This window comes from Ascaphus truei, chromosome 2 (genome assembly GCF_040206685.1).
Source record: "Ascaphus truei isolate aAscTru1 chromosome 2, aAscTru1.hap1, whole genome shotgun sequence".
Lineage (NCBI taxonomy): Eukaryota > Metazoa > Chordata > Amphibia > Anura > Ascaphidae > Ascaphus > Ascaphus truei.
In genome coordinates, this window is record NC_134484.1 from 481,331,313 (window position 1) to 481,349,443 (window position 18,131).

An 18,131-nucleotide genomic window follows, 5' to 3' on the forward strand; every position below is an offset into this window, starting at 1 on the left:
AATAATAACCCTCCAAAACATACAAGCCTCACTAATGCCACTATATAAATAAAGACATAGATACCTACCCTGTGTAAACACTTGTGACAAGGTTTTCTTACTGAGATACATTTTATACACTCTGCACATGGGAAAGGTTTCTCCCCTGTGTAAATGCTCTGGTGTCTGAGGAGTGTCCTCCTATTACGGAATTGATTATGATGTAATCCCCTTTTATGAATTGTTTGGTGTGTGTTGAGGTGCCTCTCAGGGCTGAAATGTTTCCCAAATTCTGTACAATTAAAAAGTTGCTCCCTTGTGTAAATCTGCTGGTGTAACAAGAGGTCCCACTTTGTATAACATGGTTTACCATACTCTGAACAAGCAAATTATCTCCCCTTTGTGAATCATGTGGTGTGTGAGGTCATTCATCCAAGAAACGTTTTTCCTGTACTCTGTCCATGTGAGAGGCCTCTCCCTGCATGAATTTGTTGGTTTCTGAAGAGGTGATCCTAACACTGAATTGTTTCCCACACTGAACAAGCAAATGGTTTCTCCCGTGTAAATACTTGGGTGTGACAGGAGGTCACACTTTGTACTGAATTGTTTCCAACACCCTGAACTAGGGTTAGACAATAACAAAAATACTTCCCACCATAAGAGTATTAAGTAATTTATTGTGATAACAATATTCAGCAATATATTAACACCCAATAGAAAGGAAAAAAGCAAAAGTCCTCAAAATGTTCAAGGTCATTAATTGTGAAACATTTCTTATACAAATGCATTTAATTTTTAATAAAATTTAAAAAAGCAAATACATTTTAGTATATTTTAATTTTAAGAATAAAAAATGTTTCAATGAAAATGTTACACTAACTACACCCACACTAAAGACCCCTTTCTTCACCATTTTATTTTTTATTTATAAAATGTGTTACCAGGAAATAATACATTGAGAGTTACCTCTCGTTTTCAAGTATGTCCTGGGCATAGAGTTAAGATGACAAATAGTACATGGTTACAAATACAGTTACATAAGTGAACAGGTTATACATTATATACAAGGCACTGCATGCACAGTTAAAGATAATATATATTATAGGCGTATGTAACAGTTACAGACCAGATTAAAATGTGAGACAGCCTTAGTTTTGAAAGAACGTAAACTGGTGTTAGATGTGAGAGTCTCCGGTGGTTGTTCCAGTTTTGGGGTGCCTGGTAAGAAAATTTACAATTACCCCCTCGACCCCCTTCTCCTGTACACATTAATAGGGCATGGGGAGGCGTGGGTTAATGGGCATGGGGAAGGAGGCGGTCAAGAGGTATGGGTGAGAGCCAAGAGAAATAAGGGGGAGGAGAGAAAGGGGTTGAGTCATGGTGGAAGGGAAGGGTTAAGAGGCATGGCAGAGGGGAAGAGGTTAATATGGAGGGGTGAGATTACCAGCAGGAGGATTCCTTATAGCTGCAGCATGTGAAAGTCAAGGAGCTCCCAGACTCGCTCCCACTCCACTGTCTCTAACAGACCCACACTCTGTCCTCTCTCTGACACAGTCCCCACCCCTACGCCTCTCTGCCAGACCCACCCACACTCTGCAGCTGCAGATAGGTATGCCATGGTAAGAAGTAATGGCAAGTATTGCGTTACCGTCCATTTTTATTACTGCAGTATTACTATGCTACTGGTATATTGCCCAACCCTACTTTGAACAATCACATATTTTATCTCGTGTCTGAATCCTCATGTGTGTAATGAGGCTGATCCTCTGTGAAAAGCTTTCCCCACACTATGTACATGGAAATGGTTTCTCCCGTGTATGAATCCTGTGGGGGGTGAGGAGGTGGCTCATTTGAGAAAAGCTTTTCCCACACTCTGTACATGTGAATGGTTTCTCTCCTGTATGAGTCATATGGTGTCTGAGGAGGTTGCTCTTAACACGTGAAGGGTTTCTCCCCTGTATGAGTCATATGGTGTGTGAGAAGGATGCTCTTAATATGGAATTGTTCCCCACACACTGCACATGTGAATGGTTTCTTCCCTGTATGAATCTGCTCATGGATGAGGAGGTCTGTCTTCCGAGAAAAGCTTTTACTACACTCTGTACATGTGAATGGTTTCTCTCATTTATGAGTCATATGGTGTCTGAGGAGGTGACTCATAGTACTGAATTGTTTCCCACACTCTGCACATGTGAATGGTTTCTCTCCAGTATGAGTCATATGGTGTCTTAGGAGGTGGCTCATGGTACTGAATTGTTTCCCACACTCTGCACATGTGAAGGGTTTCTCCCCTGTATGAATCCGCTCATGTCTGAGGAGATCCGTCTTCCGAGAAAAGCTTTTACTACACTTTGCACATGTGAATGGTTTCTCTCCTGTATGAGTCATATGGTGTCTGAGGAGATTTTTCCGAGTACTGAATTTTTTCCCACACTCTGTACATGTGAAGGGTTTCTTCCCTGTATGAATCTGCTCATGGTTGAGGAGCTGTGTCTTCCGAGAAAAGCTTTTACTACACTCTGTACAAGTGAATGGTTTCTCTCCAGTATGAGTCATATGGTGTTTTAGGAGGTGGCTCATAGTACTGAATTGTTTCCCACACTCTGTACATGTGAAGGGTTTCTTCCCTGTATGAATCTGCTCATGGTTGAGGAGCTGTGTCTTCCGAGAAAAGCTTTTACTACACTCTGTACATGTGAATGGTTTCTCTCCAGAATGAGTCATCTGGTGTCTGAGGAGGTCGCTCTTAGTACTGAATTGTTTCCCAAACTCTGCACATGTGAAGGGTTTCACCCCTGTATGAATCCGCTCATGTTTGAGGAGATCCGTCTTAAGAGAAAAGCTTTTACTACCCTCTGTACATGTGAATGGTTTCTCTCCTGTATGAGTCATATGGTGTCTGAGGAGATTTTTCTGAGTACTGAATTGTTTCCCACACTCTGTACATGTGAATGGTTTCATCCCTGTATGAATCTGCTTATGGTTGAGGAGCTGTGTCTTCCGAGAAAAGCTTTTACTACACTCTGTACACTGGCGACACACTTTATTCGAGCTTGGCTAGTCCCACGAATTCGGGTATACCCGGGTGTATTGAGGTTTGTGACTGTTTTCTGCCCGAGTGCATTGAGTTATTTTCCAAGCAGGGATTGAAGCATTTTATTCCCGCTGGCTGCAATACTGCACAGTATATATATATATACTGCATTACAATTCATGAATTTATGCCATCTGGTAGACACGCGAAGCATTGCAGCCTATTAAGTCCTAATCATTATCATTTAACAGATCAGCCGCCCATCAGCCAGGCATGAACCTAGGCTGGGAAGGCAAATGCAACGGGGCTTGTCAGAGGTGAGGAGTGGCGCATTCCAGGTATCTGCCAGGTACATACCGGGTATTTGCTCGAATAAAGTGTGTCGGTGCAGTACATGTGAATGGTTTCTCTCCAGTATGAGTCATCTGGTGTCTGAGGAGGTGGCTCATAGAACTGAATTGTTTCCCACACTCTGAACATGTGAATGGTTTCTCTCCTTTATGAGTCATCTGGTGTCTGAGGAGGTGGCTCATAGTACTGAATTGTTTCCCACACTCTGTACATGTGAATGGTTTCTCTCCAGTATGAGTCATCTGGTGTCTGAGAAGGTGGCTCATTCTACTGAATTGTTTCCCACACTCTGAACATGTGAAGGGTTTCTCCCCTGTATGAATCCGCTCATGTTTGAGAAGATCCATCTTCAGAGAAAAGCTTTTACTACACTTTGCACATGTGAATGCTTTCTCTCCAGTATGAGTCATCTGGTGTCTGAGGAGGTCGCTCTTAGTACCAAATTGTTTCCCACACTCTGAACATGTGAATGGTTTCTCTCCAGTATGAGTCATCTGGTGTCTGAGGAGGTCGCTCTTAGTACCGAATTGTTTCCCACACTCTGTACATGTGAATGGTTTCATCCCTGTATGAATCTGCTCATGGTTGAGGAGCTGTGTCTTCCGAGAAAAGCTTTTACTACACTCTGTACATGTGAATGGTTTCTCTCCAGTATGAGTCATATGGTGTCTTAGGAGGTGGCTCATAGTACTGAATTGTTTCCCACACTCTGTACATGTGAATGGTTTCACTCCAGTATGAGTAATCTGGTGTCTGAGGAGGTCGCTCTTAGTACTGAATTGTTTCCCACACTCTGTACATGTGAATGGTTTCTCCCCTGTATGAGCCATCTGGTGATTGAGGAGGGTCCACTTAGTACTTAACTGTTTCCCACACACTGTACAAGTAAAAGGAGTCACTGCTGTCTGAATCATCTGGTGTGGAAGAAGATTCCCCTTCAGTGAGAAACTGCTCCCACCATCTGTACATGTAAAGGTTTGCTCTCTAGTGGGGACACAAAGGTGTGTGAGCAGGTCCCTGTCCAGTGAGAAGCCTTTGCCACACTGACGACAGAGAAAAGGCTGAGCACCACGGCTTCTTAAATCTCTCTCATACCTTTTGCTGGACCCATATTTAGAGTCCGTCTCTGCTGTGTGTTGTACAAGGTATGTAAATTCACCATCATGTAGCACTGGTTCCTTGCACATGTCTAAAATGTGGCAGGAATCATTGTGTTTTGGCACTTCTGGGCTGCGAGCAGTCAGACAGCTTCTGGATGTATCAGAGCTCAAGTTCTGTTCCTCATCCAGGCCGTTCTCTAACAGAAGTAAACAAAAAAGACAGAACAAATGTTTTCAAATCTGTAAATCAAATGACTGAACGCAAATTACAAATCCAAAACACTGAAGAATCTATTTCACCAATACTTAATTAACAAAATATTCTCTTCACCCAGAGTTTTATAATTGTGGCACATGGACATCCAGTGGCCCCTAATGACATTGGTGGTTCCCGAAGGCCTGAAATGTATTTGTAGCAAAGCTAACTGGTGTCGACTCAATCTCTTCTCCTCCGAGCTGCTCGTCTACTTTTCCAGCGCCCTAACAGTGGGAAAGGCCTCCCGGGGGGTAAAGAAACATCTATTCGAGTACGGAGAAGGTTCCTACGTATCCAGTAGAGAATAATTATTAACAAGCTCTGAAAGTGAAATCATTGATACATATATAACCTGTATTTATATATGTATAAATTATTATTCCAGCGGTACGCAAACCAGGGGGCGCGATTTTGCCTGGAGCAGAGAGAAAAGCAGTCGGTAGCTGCAATTTCCCTTTCGGTCATTAGGTGGCGCTGTGCTGCACAGCTCTTGTAGATCCTCCTTGTTGCATGCAGCGTGATGAGAGCGTAAGTGTGAGGGGGTGTCATGGGGAGGGGGGGTGAGAGGGTGCCATGGTGAGGTTGGGTGAGGGGTTGTCATGGGGTGGGGGGATGAGGAGGTGAAGGTGTGTCATGGGGTGAGTGCGTCATGGGGAGGGGGGTGAGTGTGTCATGGGAAGGGGGGTGTCATGGGGTGAGGGGATGCGTGTCATGGGGAGGGGGCGAGTGTCATGGGTAGAGGAGGCAAGAATGGGGAGGAGGGTGAGTGTGTGTCATGGGGAGGGAATGTGAGGGGGTGAGTGTGTCATGGGTATTTGGGTTGAGGGGGTGAGTGTGTCAAGGGGAGGGGGATGAGAGGTGAGAATGTCATGGGGAGGGGGGGGGGGTGTGTCAAGGGGAGGGTGTGTGAGGGGGTGAGTGTGTCATGGGTATTTGGGTTGAGGGGGTGAGTGTCTCAAGGGGAGGGTGGGTGAGGGGGTGAGAGTGTCATGGGGAGGGGTGGTGAGGGCGTGAGTGTGTCATGGGGAAGGGGGGTGAGAGTTTGAGGGTGTGAGTGTCATGGGGTGAGATGTCATGGGGAGGGGGGTGAGTGTGTCATGGGGAGGGGGGTGAGAGTATGTCATGGGGAGGGGGGTGAGTGTGTCATGGGGAGGGGGGTGAGAGTATGTCATGGGGAGGGGGGTGAGTGTGTGTCATGGGGAGGGAGTGTGAAAGTGTGTCATGGGAAGGGGGGGTGAAAGAGAGATATGAGGTGAGAGACATATTGGGGGAGGGGGAGAGAGACACTGATGGGAAGGGAGAAACACACACACACTGGCTGGAAGGAGAGACACTGGCTGAAGGGAGAGAGACACTGGGGGGAGGGAGAGTGAGAGACACTGGGGGGAGGGAGAGAAAATGGCTGGAGGGAGAGTGTGAGAAAAACACTGGGGGGAGGGAGAGTGAGATAGACACTGGGGGGAGGGAGAGAGAGACACTGGGGAAGGGAGAGAGACACTAGGGGAGTGAGAAAGAGAGACACACTGGGGGAGGGAAAGAGAGAGTGGGGGAGGGAGCGATTAACACTGAGGGGAGGGAAAGTGAGAGAGACTGGGGGGGAGGGAGAGAGTGCGAAACACGGAGGGAGGGAGAGACACTGGGGGTAGTGAGAGAAAGACACTGGGGGTAGTGAGAGAGACACTAGGGGGAGGGAGAAAGAGAGAGACACACACTGGGGAGAGGGAAACAGAGTAGGGGTGGGAGAGACACTGAGGGGAGGGATAGAGACACACTGGAGATTGAGTGAGAAATACTGCTAGAGGGAGAGACTGGGGGAGAGGACTGTGAAAGAGGGGAGAGAGGTCCTGATGCGGCGGGGAGAGAGAGATTAATAATACAGCATAAATGGGGACGCTATTAGACAAATATCATAATATTTATTTTTAAGTGATGTAATTTGTGATAAATACTTTTTTGATGTGTCCCGGTTTTTACTTTTGAAAATCTGGTCACCCTTGCTGGCGGCCAATATCATGGTGTGCGCGGCGGCTGCGGAGGTACGAAGCCTGAAGAGAAATGCGTCCAAAGAGACCAGGGGAGGAGCACGCCCCAGTGCAGTGACAAACCCGCTGCAGGTCTGGCCGGCACCGTGGAGTGATTGATGTTGCAGCTGCACGCTTTGCTGTGTCTGCTGCTGCTGGGGGAGAGGGGAGGGGAGTTCTGGCGGGGGAGGAGGTGGTTCCCCTTTCAGACCAATGAGCTGCACACCCATTGGTAGCAGGGTCTTCCAGCACCTGCAGGAGCCGGAGCAGGCTCCTGCCTCATAATACCCTATCCCCAGGGAGCTCCTGCATGACCAGGAAGAGATCAACGGAGTGCTTCCCCCCTCACCCCCCCCCCCCCCCCCAGCAAAACTGAGGGATGAAGGTCAGGCAGAGATGGCAGTATTGAGGGGCTTGGGAGGAGGATGAGTTTTGGGGGGCTGAGGGTTTTTCTTTGGGTCAGTGGGGGTCACTTGGGATTATTGATCAGCAGGGGAGATCCATCAGTACCCCCCTTGAGTTTGGTTATGGGGATCCCTAATCCCTGGGCAACAGTTAAAACGGGAATAAATAAATAATACATAAAACTGGTAAATTGGAGTGGATGACACTGGGGAAAGCAAATGAGAGAAGGAAAAAAGGGAGGGGAAGGGGAAAAAAAGGCGGGGGGGGGGAGGGAGGTAGCAAGGCGGTGGATGAATGAACTTGGCTGCAGGAGATTGTAGACGTGTGGCAGAAGTGTCACAAAGCTGGTTCGCCCTTATTGGCTGAACCAGCTCATGTGCGCTGACGTCATGTGATTTTGATTACATCAGGCAGGGTGGCCCTAGAAATTTCATAGATGAAAAGGGGGGCTCGGCATAAAAAGTTTGCTCACCCCTACATTATTCAAGGATACATGTACATCCTCCAAATAATTAACACTGAAAATGTCCATGAGATGTAAAGTTAAGGAACTCCTGGTCTATCATATAAGTGCGTTAATAATATCAACTAAACCAGACAGCAACCTATAGTGTAAAGATACTGTAGATGCCCATGTATGTATGTCTTTATTTATATAAGGCCCACAATTTACTCAGCGCTTTACAGCAGAAACAATACAGTACAGGGAATTATAATGCAATAAGTGCAACAAACAAAATCAGACAACAGGAACGGAAATCCCTGCCCTGGAGAGCTTACAATCTAAGTGATGCAGTGACTACACTGCCCATGTAATCTTCTGCCATAAGACCCACATAAACTAAACTGCTCCATTTTGTGTCATATTTTGTCAGTCACAAATACTATTCATATAATTTCCCAAGCACGCGGCCTTGGTGTAATATTTGACTCCTCTCTTTCCTTCTCCTCTCACATTCAAAACAAAGAAAAAAAGGAGCACTGCAGAAAAGAAGAACTGGAGGCAAAAGTAGAAAAAAAATAAGAGTTATCGAGACACAGCCCAAGTTACAAGAGAAACCTCCAACGCGTTTCTCGCCATGGGCGCTTTATCAAAGAGTGGTTTCTGGAGTCTAGAGAGTGTCACGTTATAGGCACTCCCCGCCGGAAACACTGCCTACCTGTATCCCAGGTAAAAACGTCCCATGGGAAGAAAACAGTCCGGGGAAAATGTAACCGCGGAAAGAAGGGGGGGAGAAATCCAGTAAAAGGACACAATAAAGAATACAATAACAAAAAACGTAAATAGACTCATAAGGACAATACAAATTAAATGAAAAAGCATCAAATTTATAAGTGGATAGGACATAAAACACACCGTATATTAGTGTTAGGGACCCTTGAAATGTGGTCTGCCGTGCAGTGGCTCGGGCTTACAACATTTTTGGCCAAAAATGTCAAACTAAAAGACCATTTTACTTAATAGATATTTATACATATATATTTAGGCACGGTACCGTGTATGAGTTTCACTGGCTGTGCTAAAACTGAGCTCTGTCTGTGTTTTATGTTCTGTCTCTGGTTTTAAATATATATTGCCATGCTCAGTAGCACTCCTCTGTGACACTCATATGCTTATATATATGTTGTGGTTATTTTTGGGGTTCAATAGGCGCTCGTTAGGTGTCCAGTATGTTTTACAATTCTTGTTCAGCTAGTCTTAGCTGATTGGAGGGTGGCAACCTCCTACCTAATTGAAGCTCACCCCCTCCCACATTTAAATGGTTAAGGGCTCACTCCATAGCATCTTCCACTCAGGGGAACTTGCTTGCTTGCAGTATGGTTGTGACAAATCTAATACAGAGTGCTTTTCCTGGTAATGTACAGGTTAATAAAAGCTTCAATCAGACTTAGAACTTTGCAACTAATATTGACAGATTTAATATAAATCATTCTTCCTGGTATTACACAGGTTATTAAGAATTTATATTAGTGTTAGGGACCCTTGAAATGTGGTCTGCCGTGCAGTGGCTCAGGGGCTTACAACAATTTTGGCCAAAAATGTCAAACTAAAAGACCATTTTACTTAATAGATATTTATACATATATATTTAGGCACTGTAGCGTGTATGAGTTTCACTGGATGTGCTAAAACTGAGCTCTCTCTGTGTTTTATGTTCTGTCTCTGGTTTTGAAGAATACACCTGAAAGTGCAAAAATGGAGGAAAAAATGTGTTTAATGTGTCATGTGTCTGACCACACAAAGTGGTGTCCTTTCAGGAATGAGCGTCTGAGTACCCAGTGTGTCCCCGCAGAGCAGTATGAGAGGGAGCACGAGAATGTCCAGAAACTGAAGCAAGAGCTAGAGGAGCAGAGACGCTGCTCCATCCCCAACAGTCAGGATGACCAGGAGAAAGAAACCTGGGAAAGGCAAGCTGATGGGACCCTAGCAACGAGATTTGTAGAGGCCCTAGACGTAATGAAGGCAGAGTTCCTAAACGTAATGAGGGATGCATTCATGCACACAGAGCCAGCGCCAGGAAGAGATGGAGGCTCTGAGAGCAGAACTGCGAGATGTACGCAAGGAACAGGATTCTCTCACAAGTGGACTAAACGTATTGAAAAGGGAGAAAAGCATTCAAATTATTCAGAAGCCCTGCAAAGCTCTTATCCAAGGAAGAAGGGAAAGAGAAAATTATCTAACTATCGTCCTACAGGCTGCCTACAGAGGGATGAAAACTCGTCAGTTTAATCATCTCGTTCTCCCTCACCTGCTCTCCTAATTACAGAAACAGGTATTTATGGCAGCTAGCCGTGCTGCTTCATTATCTCTTCTAGAGCCTGGAGGCTGGGGGCACGCTGCTCCCATGTATCCAGTTCGGGGAGGACGCCCCCACCATCACTTTCACTGTCCGGAAGAATTGCCTGGACTCTTGGGACGCTGTCCCCATCTATCAGTTAAGCTATGTCTAAAGACTGTGGCTATTATTGCGTATCTAATGACCCTAAATGAGAGGGTATTGTTTAAGCTGGGGAACCAGGTTTGTTAGGGAAGGGTCCCTTGAATTTGTTTTCCCAAATGTGTTTTATCGCATCTATTGATGGCCAGATACCGATACAGTAACTCTGCATTTCCAACCTTTATACGTGTTTGAGAGCCATATTGCACTTCTACCTCAGCTGCATGTGGCTTGTCCCAGAACACCCAGCAGGCCTGGGGACTTCCTATGAGAGGCAATTAACCATGAATAATCACTTAATGTGACTATGCACCTTGTAACAAGATAACTTCCCTTTGTGCAGACAAAGCCAAAAAGGTACTCACCAGAGACAGGAAATGGAACAGTTTCACTTTTTATTGGGGTCAGGTGTTCCTCTGGGTTTGGCTCTTCTTTCTCCAACTTAATCTCTAAACTCTCCAGTACAACCACTGGGAAACCTGGCAATAAGAAAAGGGAAATCCATCATGTAAAGCTGGGAGTTGGGGCGCTTCTTGTGATATCAGTATACAGAAATACTCCATACTGATTCCAATGGGGGAGGGGTGAAGTGATTGATTTTACTTTGTTAGTAACCCTTTGAGTGCTTAAGAAGTTTTTACCCCCAAGTGCTGAAAACATTTTGAAGCTACCAATGTTCAAACCTCAATAACAATAATATTCCCAATATAACCTTAGACAAATGATTTTTTTCATTAGGACAGGTATCTTATAATTGTATGCATGCTTTAATATTATTTCCCAAAATATTGTACACATTTCAGTCCATTTTTAAACATACTGAATACAGGTAAGTGAGGATGTAAGGGTACTTACCACAAACAGGAAAAGCATCTATTTCTTCCTTTATTGGGGTCAGATGTTCCTCTGTGTTCGGTTCTTCTATCTCTGACTTAATCTCTAAACTCTCCAGCACAACCACTGGGAAACCTGGCAATAAGAAAAGGAAAATCCATCATGTAAAGCTGGGAGAGGGGGCTCTTGTGGTTTCACCTCCTGATATTGGTATAATATAATACCTCTTGTAAAGAAATGTATTACTGGCCCCTATGGCAGAAAATGACAAAGAGTTGGAGATATATTATCTTCTTACCTGCTGGTGGTCATGTGATAGAAAACAAAGACGCTCCAAGAAGGAGGTGATGACAGTAAATGTGCTAAATAATCTTAACTTAATAAAGTGAAAAACGTGATAAATACTGTGACTTAGTCCCAGGATATTAGACAGCTTTCTGTCTGATTTCGGTCAGAAAGTGCAGGAATAGTACAAAAGGATCCATTCCACAGCTTCACATTTACTCAGGCTGGTGGATGGAAAGTCCAGGCACAGTTTACAATGGGTCTAGTTCTCCCTCACCTGCTCTCCTAATCACAGAAACAGGTATATACTGTATGGCAGCTAGCCGTGCTGCTTCATTCTCTCTCTCCTTGAGCCTGGAGGCTGGGGACACGCTGCTCCCCTGTATCCAGTTCCATCACTTTCACTGTCCGGAAGAAATGCCTGGACTCTTGGGACGCTGTCCCCATCTATCAGTTAAGCTATGTCTAAAAACTGGATATTATTGTTACATAGTTACATAGTTACATAGTAGATGAGGTTGAAAAAAGACGTACGTCCATCAAGTTCAACCTATGCTAAATTTAGACAACAGATACTTTATTCTATATCTATACTTACTTATTGATCCAGAGGAAGGCAAACAAAAAACCCCATTAAGGAGAAAAATTAATTCCTTCCTGACTCCAAGAATTTGCAATCGGATTAATCCCTGGATCAACATCCTTCCCATGTATACTTATTTGGTATATCCCTGTATACCTTTCCCATCTAAAAAGATGTCCAAACTTTTTTTGAACAAATCTATTGTATCTGCCATCACAGTCTCGATGGGTAATGAATTCCACATTTTAACTGCCCTTACTGTAAAGAACCTTTTCCTTTGTTGCTGGTGAAATCTCCTTTCCTCCAACCTTAAGGGATGGCCCCGAGTCCTTTGTACTGCCCGTGGGATGAATAGTTATTTTGAAAGCTCCTTGTATTGTCCCTGAATATATTTGTATATAGTTATCATATCCCCTCTTACACGCCTCTTTTCTAATGTAAATAAATCTAATTTAGCTAGCCTCTCCTCATAAGTTAGAATGTCCATCCCCTTTATTAATTTGGTGGCTCTTCTCTGCACTCTCTCTAGTTCCATAATGTCTTTTCGTAGGATTGGTGCCCAAAATTGTACTCCATATTCAAGGTGTGGTCTTACTAATGCTTTGTAAAGGGGCATAATTATGTTTACTTCCCTTCCATCCATTGCCCGTTTGATGCAAGATAAGATCTTGTTTGCCTTTGCAGCTACTGCATAACATTGGGCACTATTGTTAAGCCTGCTGTCTACAAGCACTCCTAAATCCTTCTCCATCAAGGATTCCCCCAATATATCTCCATTTAATTTGTAAGTCGCCTTTTTATTCTTGCATCCCAAATGCATAACCTTACATTTATCTGTATTAAACCTCATTTGCCATTTACCTGCCCACGTTTCCAGTCTCTCCAAGTCCTTCTGAAGAGAAATTATATCCTGCTCTGATTCTATTACCTTACACAATGTAGTATCATCAGCAAAGATGGAGACTTTGCTCTCGATCCCAACCTCAAGGTCATTAATAAACAAGTTAAAAAGCAGGGGTCCCAGTACTGATCCTCGTGTATCTAGTGACCCTAAATGAGAGGGTATTGTTTAAGCTGGGGAACCAGGTTGGTTAGGGAAGGGTTCCTTGAATTTGTTTTTCCCAAATGTGTTTTATCGCATCTATTGATGGTCAGATACCCATAACTCTTGGGACACTGACCCCATCTATCAGTTAAGCTATGTCTAAAGACTGGATATTATTGTGCATGTAGTGACCCTAAAGGAGAGGATATTGTTTAAGCTGGGGAACCAGGTAAGTTGGCCCAACAACCGTTAGAGAGGCTAATACTACTGTATAGTTAGATCCCTAAAAAGGGATAGGTGTTACTTTTATGGTTTCTTAAAGTGACGGTGTTTAAAATGTTTAGTGTCACTTATTTATTATTTATAAAACATTTTACCAGGAAGTAATGCATTGAGAGTTACCTCTCATTTTCAAATATGTCCTAGGCATAGAGTTAAGACACTGATATGAGTAAACCTCTGATGGTTAATGGCTGAGTGCCTCCAACATTTATCTATTGAATCTGCAGTCCCTTACTGGGCCGAAATAAAACAGGCAGAACTCTTAGTTACGCACTATATTGCTACCTCTTATTCTTGCGTTTTTTCTAAATAAACCCTAGAAGACTGTGTCGGTAAGAGCCCAGACAGACGTCAGCGCTACACAAGGGTGGCGTTTGTCACTTATGGTGGAGAATGTGGGTTGACACTAAAAAGACTGTGGGTTTGCAAATAAATGTGGGGGTTTAAAATGTCCGCCCAGCCGATGTAAAGTACAGACTCTGTGAGTAACAGTTCTGCATACAGCATACACAGGGAAAAGTGTAAAAAGTATTGACGCAATAGCACCTCCAGAGGTCAGGGTGAAAAATACACCCGAAAGTGCAAAAATGGAGGAACAAATGTGTAATATGTCTATTCAGTCGGTGAGGACGCCCCCATCGTGACTTTCACTGTCCGGAAGAATTGCCTGGACTCTTGGGACGCTGTCCCCATCTATCAGTTAAGCTATGTCTAAAGACTGTGGCTATTATTGCGTATCCAATGACCCTAAATGAGAGGGTATTGTTTAAGCTGGGGAACCTGGTTAGTTAGGGAAGGGTCCCTTGAATTTGTTTTCCCAAATATGTTTTATCGCATCTATTGATGGTCAGATACCCATAACTCTGCATTTCCAACCTTTATACGTGTCTGAGAGCCATATTGCAGTTCTAACTCTGCTGCATGAGGCTTGTCCCAGAACACCCAGCAGGCCTGGGGACTTCCTATTAGAGGCAATGAACCATGAATATTCGCTAAATGTGACCATGCGCCTTGTAACAAGATAACATCCCTTTGTGCAGACAAAGGGGAAAAGGTACTCACCAGAGACAGGAAATGGAACAGTTTCACTCTTTATTGGGGTCAGATGTTCCTCTGGGTTCGGTTCTTCTTTCTCTGACTTAATCTCTAAACTCTCCGGTACAACCACTGTGAAACCTGGCAATAAGAAAAGGGAAATCCATCATGTAAAGCTGGGAGTGGGGGCGCTGCTTGTGACATAATTTATACAGAAATACTCTATACTGATTCCTATGGGGGAGGGGTGAAGTGATTGATTTTACTTTGTTAGTAACCCTTTGAGTGCTGAAGAAGATGTTACCCACAATTGCTGAAAACATTTTGAAGCTACCAATGTTCAAACCTCAATAACAATAATATTCCCAATATAACCTTAGACAAATGATTTTTTTTCATTAGAACAGGTATCTTATAATTGTATGCATGCTTTAATATTATTTCCCAAAATATTGTACACATTTCAGTCCATTTTTTAAACATACTGAATACAGACAAGTTAGGATGTAAGGGTACTTACCACAAACAGGAAATGCATCTATTTCTTCCTTTATTGGGGTCAGATGTTCCTCTGTGTCGGTCTCTTCTTTCTCTGATTTAATCTCTAACCTCTCCAGCACAATCACAGGGAAACCTGGCAATAAGAAAAGGGAAACCCATCATGTAAAGCTGGGAGTGGGGGCGCTTCTTGTGATTTTACCTCCTCTGATATTGGTATAATATAATACCTCTTGTAAAGGAATGTATTACAGGCATACCCCGCATTAACGTACGCAATGGGTCCAGAGCAGGTATGTAAAGCGAAAATGTACTTAAAGTGAAGCATTACCTTTTTTCCACTTATTGATGCATGTACTGTACTGCAATCTTCCTATACATGCATAACTGATGTAAATAACGCATTTGTAACAGGCACTAAAGTCTCCCCGCTTGCGCACAGCTTCGGAACAGACAGGGAGCCGTTATTGCTGTTCAGGACATGCTGACGGGCGCATGCGCGAGCTGCCGTTTGCCTATGGGGCGATATGTCCTCACTCGCGAGTGTACCTAAAGTGAGTGTCCTTAAACCGGGGTATGCCTGTACTAGCCCTTCAGGCAGAACATGACAGAGGTGAATATATATTATCTTCTTACCTGGTGTAAGAAAACAAGATTAGTTTGGGTGTTTGACTCACATAACTGCAAAATAATCAGATATTCCCCCCTTGCAGATTTCAAAGACACCAAAATATCTCCTCTACTCACTTAACAAGCGTGGATCCATGCTGGCAGAGGGCAGTACTGCTCTGGAGGTGCTGGCAGTGGGCAGTGCTGCTCTGGGAGGTGCTGGCAGTGGGCAGTGCTGCTCTGGAGGTGCTGGCAGTGGGCAGTGCTGCTCTGGAGGTGCTGGCAGTGGGCAGTGCTGCTCTGGAGGTGCTGGCAGTGGGCAGTGCTGCTCTGGAGGTGCTGGCAGTGGGCAGTGCTGCTCTGGAGGTGCTGGCAGTGGGCAGTGCTGCTCTGGAGGTGCTGGCAGTGGGCAGTGCTGCTCTGGAGGTGCTGGCAGTGGGCAGTGCCGCTCTGGATGATCTGGCAGTGGGCAGTACTGCTCTGGAGGTGCTGGCAGTGGGCAGTGCTGCTCTGGGAGGTGCTGGCAGTGGGCAGTGCTGCTTTGGGAGGTGCTGGCAGTGGGCAGTGCTGCTCTGGAGGTGCTGGCAGTGGGCAGTGCTGCTCTGGAGGTGCTGGCAGTGGGCAGTGCCGCTCTGGATGATCTGGCAGTGGGCAGTGCAGCTCTGGAGGTGCTGGTAGCGGGCAGTGCTGCTCTGGAGGTGCTGTCAGTGGGCAGTGCTGCTCTGGAGGTGCTGTCAGTGGGCAGTGCTGCTCTGGAGGTGCTGGCAGTGGGCAGCGCTGCTCTGGAGGTGCTGGCAGTGGGCAGCGCTGCTCTGGAGGTGCTGGCAGTGGGCAGTGCGGCTCTGGAGGTGCTGGTAGTGGGCAGTGCTGCTCTGGACGTGCTGGCAGTGGGCAGTGCTGCTCTGGAGGTGCTGACCGGAGGTTACTCAATCTATATGTGTTGGATTTTAGAATGTGCCTGTATATAAAACAGAATTGGAATGAACATTTTTTTTTGGACAAATATGCAGCATTTAGTATCAGCTTTTTCAAACCTAAATTATTAACCCCAAAGGAGTCGGAGAAGCCAGGGGCACCAAAAAACACACATGGTCCATCCGCAAACAGGCACTTAATTTCAAACACTGCAAAACTTTAATGGCTCAGGATTGTGTCACAACACAACCATCTAGAAAAGTATAAAGAGAGTCGGAGATTAGCAGCCAAAAGACCAGTAAAGTCTCATAGTGTAACATAGTAACATACTGTACAGTTCCATAGTATGAATAAAAAGCAGATACTGTACATGAGTGAGACTTTGATAAATGCTCCCAATACTCTCTCAGGTCCAGCAGTTCTGCTCCATACTGACACAGTCTCACTTTCCTATTTCATACGGTGAGAAGTGGGTAATGCAGAGGAACCAGTGCAGTAACTTCCCCTCACCTTACCCCACCATAATAAATAGGGGGGTTTGATCCCTCACACCCTCATTAATTTGTTCCTCGATCACCTCCAGTTTCTCACATTCAGCACATTTGTACCTGGCAGGACATGCTTATATAAAGGAATGCCTGGGAAACACTGACATTTTACTCACTGATTATTTATTTTCCCCTGGTCTCTCAATGTCAGCACATGACATGAGGGAATAGGCTCTGCCCATCTGAAGGTAGGACACAGACTTCTGACCTGCTCACACCCTTATAAGCCCGTCCTATTATGACGGGATCACTGCTTCCCGACCCAGATAATTTCCGGGAATAGTTATATTCTGATACTGAATCAAAAGCTCTATTCTCTTTGTTATATCTGTGGAAAGTATCTACACGTATAAAACAAGTATTGCAAACACAATTTAAATCTGTCTATGAGTGCGTTTATTGGCTTTGCATCTCATCCCAGGCTATGTTTAAAAGCTGTGTTTAAAGCAGCAAGCATTGGCTTAAGGGTTTTCCATGTAATAATGGACTTGACAAAAAGGTGTCACTGTGTGCTCATTTGAATGTCATTTCCCAGAATCCCTTTCTGCAATATATATATATTTATTATTTGTTTGTTTTTTCCGAAGCAGAGTTATGTGAAATTATATAAACTTGCGTAAGATGGCATTCAAAGTGAGTTAGTACGTACATACCAACAGCAATTCCCTATGCCCTCTGTCTAGGCCTGGGATAGCTCTCCTCTATACACGACTATTACTCTGCATCGTGGGTCAAGAGTTGCTGACGGAGCAGGATTTGGAGGGTGAATACAGCAAAGATAACAAACACATTGGTTGTATGTTATTTATGTATTTTTTTAGGATGCCCATTAACTGCCAATGTGCTTATCTATGCCCCTTTATGGGTATAGATAATTAGTGACAAGCAATGTATATTTAGGCAAATGCTTGTTTTGATTTCATTCTAATGTATTGTATTTTGTGTGTTTTTATTTAGGTTGCCCATTCATTGTCAGTTTGGCAATCTATGCCCATATTCTGGGCATGGCTTAGCACAGTCACTGGCTTTACTGTCAAATTTCTCGCTTTGCACCATCCTGACTCTTGCATTCTGCTAAAGGATGTCTTCTTTCTACCCCCTGTGTATCTAAAGCCATCTCCAGCCTTAAACCTCTCTCACTGACTGCCCCACACCTCTGGAATGCCCTTCCCCTCAGTACCCGACTAGCACCCTCTCTATCCACCTTTAAGACCCACCTTAAGACACACTTGCTTAAAGAAGCATATGAATAGCACTGTGAATATTCTGAACACATGATACATAAAGCTTGGCCCCCTGCAGACGCACTTACCAGAACTCCCTCCTACTGTCTCTGTACGTTCTCCCTACCTACCAATTAGACTGTAAGCTACTCGGGGCAGGGACTCCTCTTCCTTAATTGTTACGTTTAT

General features: G+C 44.6%; 2 protein-coding genes across 3 annotated transcripts in view; both read right to left on the reverse strand.

The window, feature by feature from the left end:
* Positions 1-652: 652 nt before the first annotated feature.
* On the reverse strand, positions 653-2,940 carry LOC142488416 (uncharacterized). The gene has a single exon (XM_075588922.1). The coding sequence runs from the start codon at positions 2,938-2,940 to the stop codon at positions 2,101-2,103; it is 840 nt and encodes a 279-aa protein (XP_075445037.1). The 3' UTR covers positions 653-2,100.
* Positions 2,941-3,306: 366 nt separating this feature from the next.
* The window catches only part of LOC142488406 (uncharacterized), a 29,131-nt gene continuing 14,306 nt past the window's right edge, over positions 3,307-18,131 (reverse strand). For both annotated transcript variants that reach the window (XM_075588900.1, XM_075588899.1), the window contains exons 2-7: positions 15,395-16,214; positions 14,670-14,783; positions 14,177-14,290; positions 10,941-11,054; positions 10,451-10,564; positions 3,307-4,661 (exon numbers count right to left, since the gene is read on the reverse strand). In XM_075588900.1, coding sequence (XP_075445015.1) covers positions 3,325-4,661; positions 10,451-10,564; positions 10,941-11,054; positions 14,177-14,290; positions 14,670-14,783; positions 15,395-15,413 — 1,812 coding nt within the window. In that variant the 5' untranslated portion in view covers positions 15,414-16,214 and the 3' untranslated portion in view covers positions 3,307-3,324. The remainder of the gene's footprint in view (positions 4,662-10,450; positions 10,565-10,940; positions 11,055-14,176; positions 14,291-14,669; positions 14,784-15,394; positions 16,215-18,131) is intronic.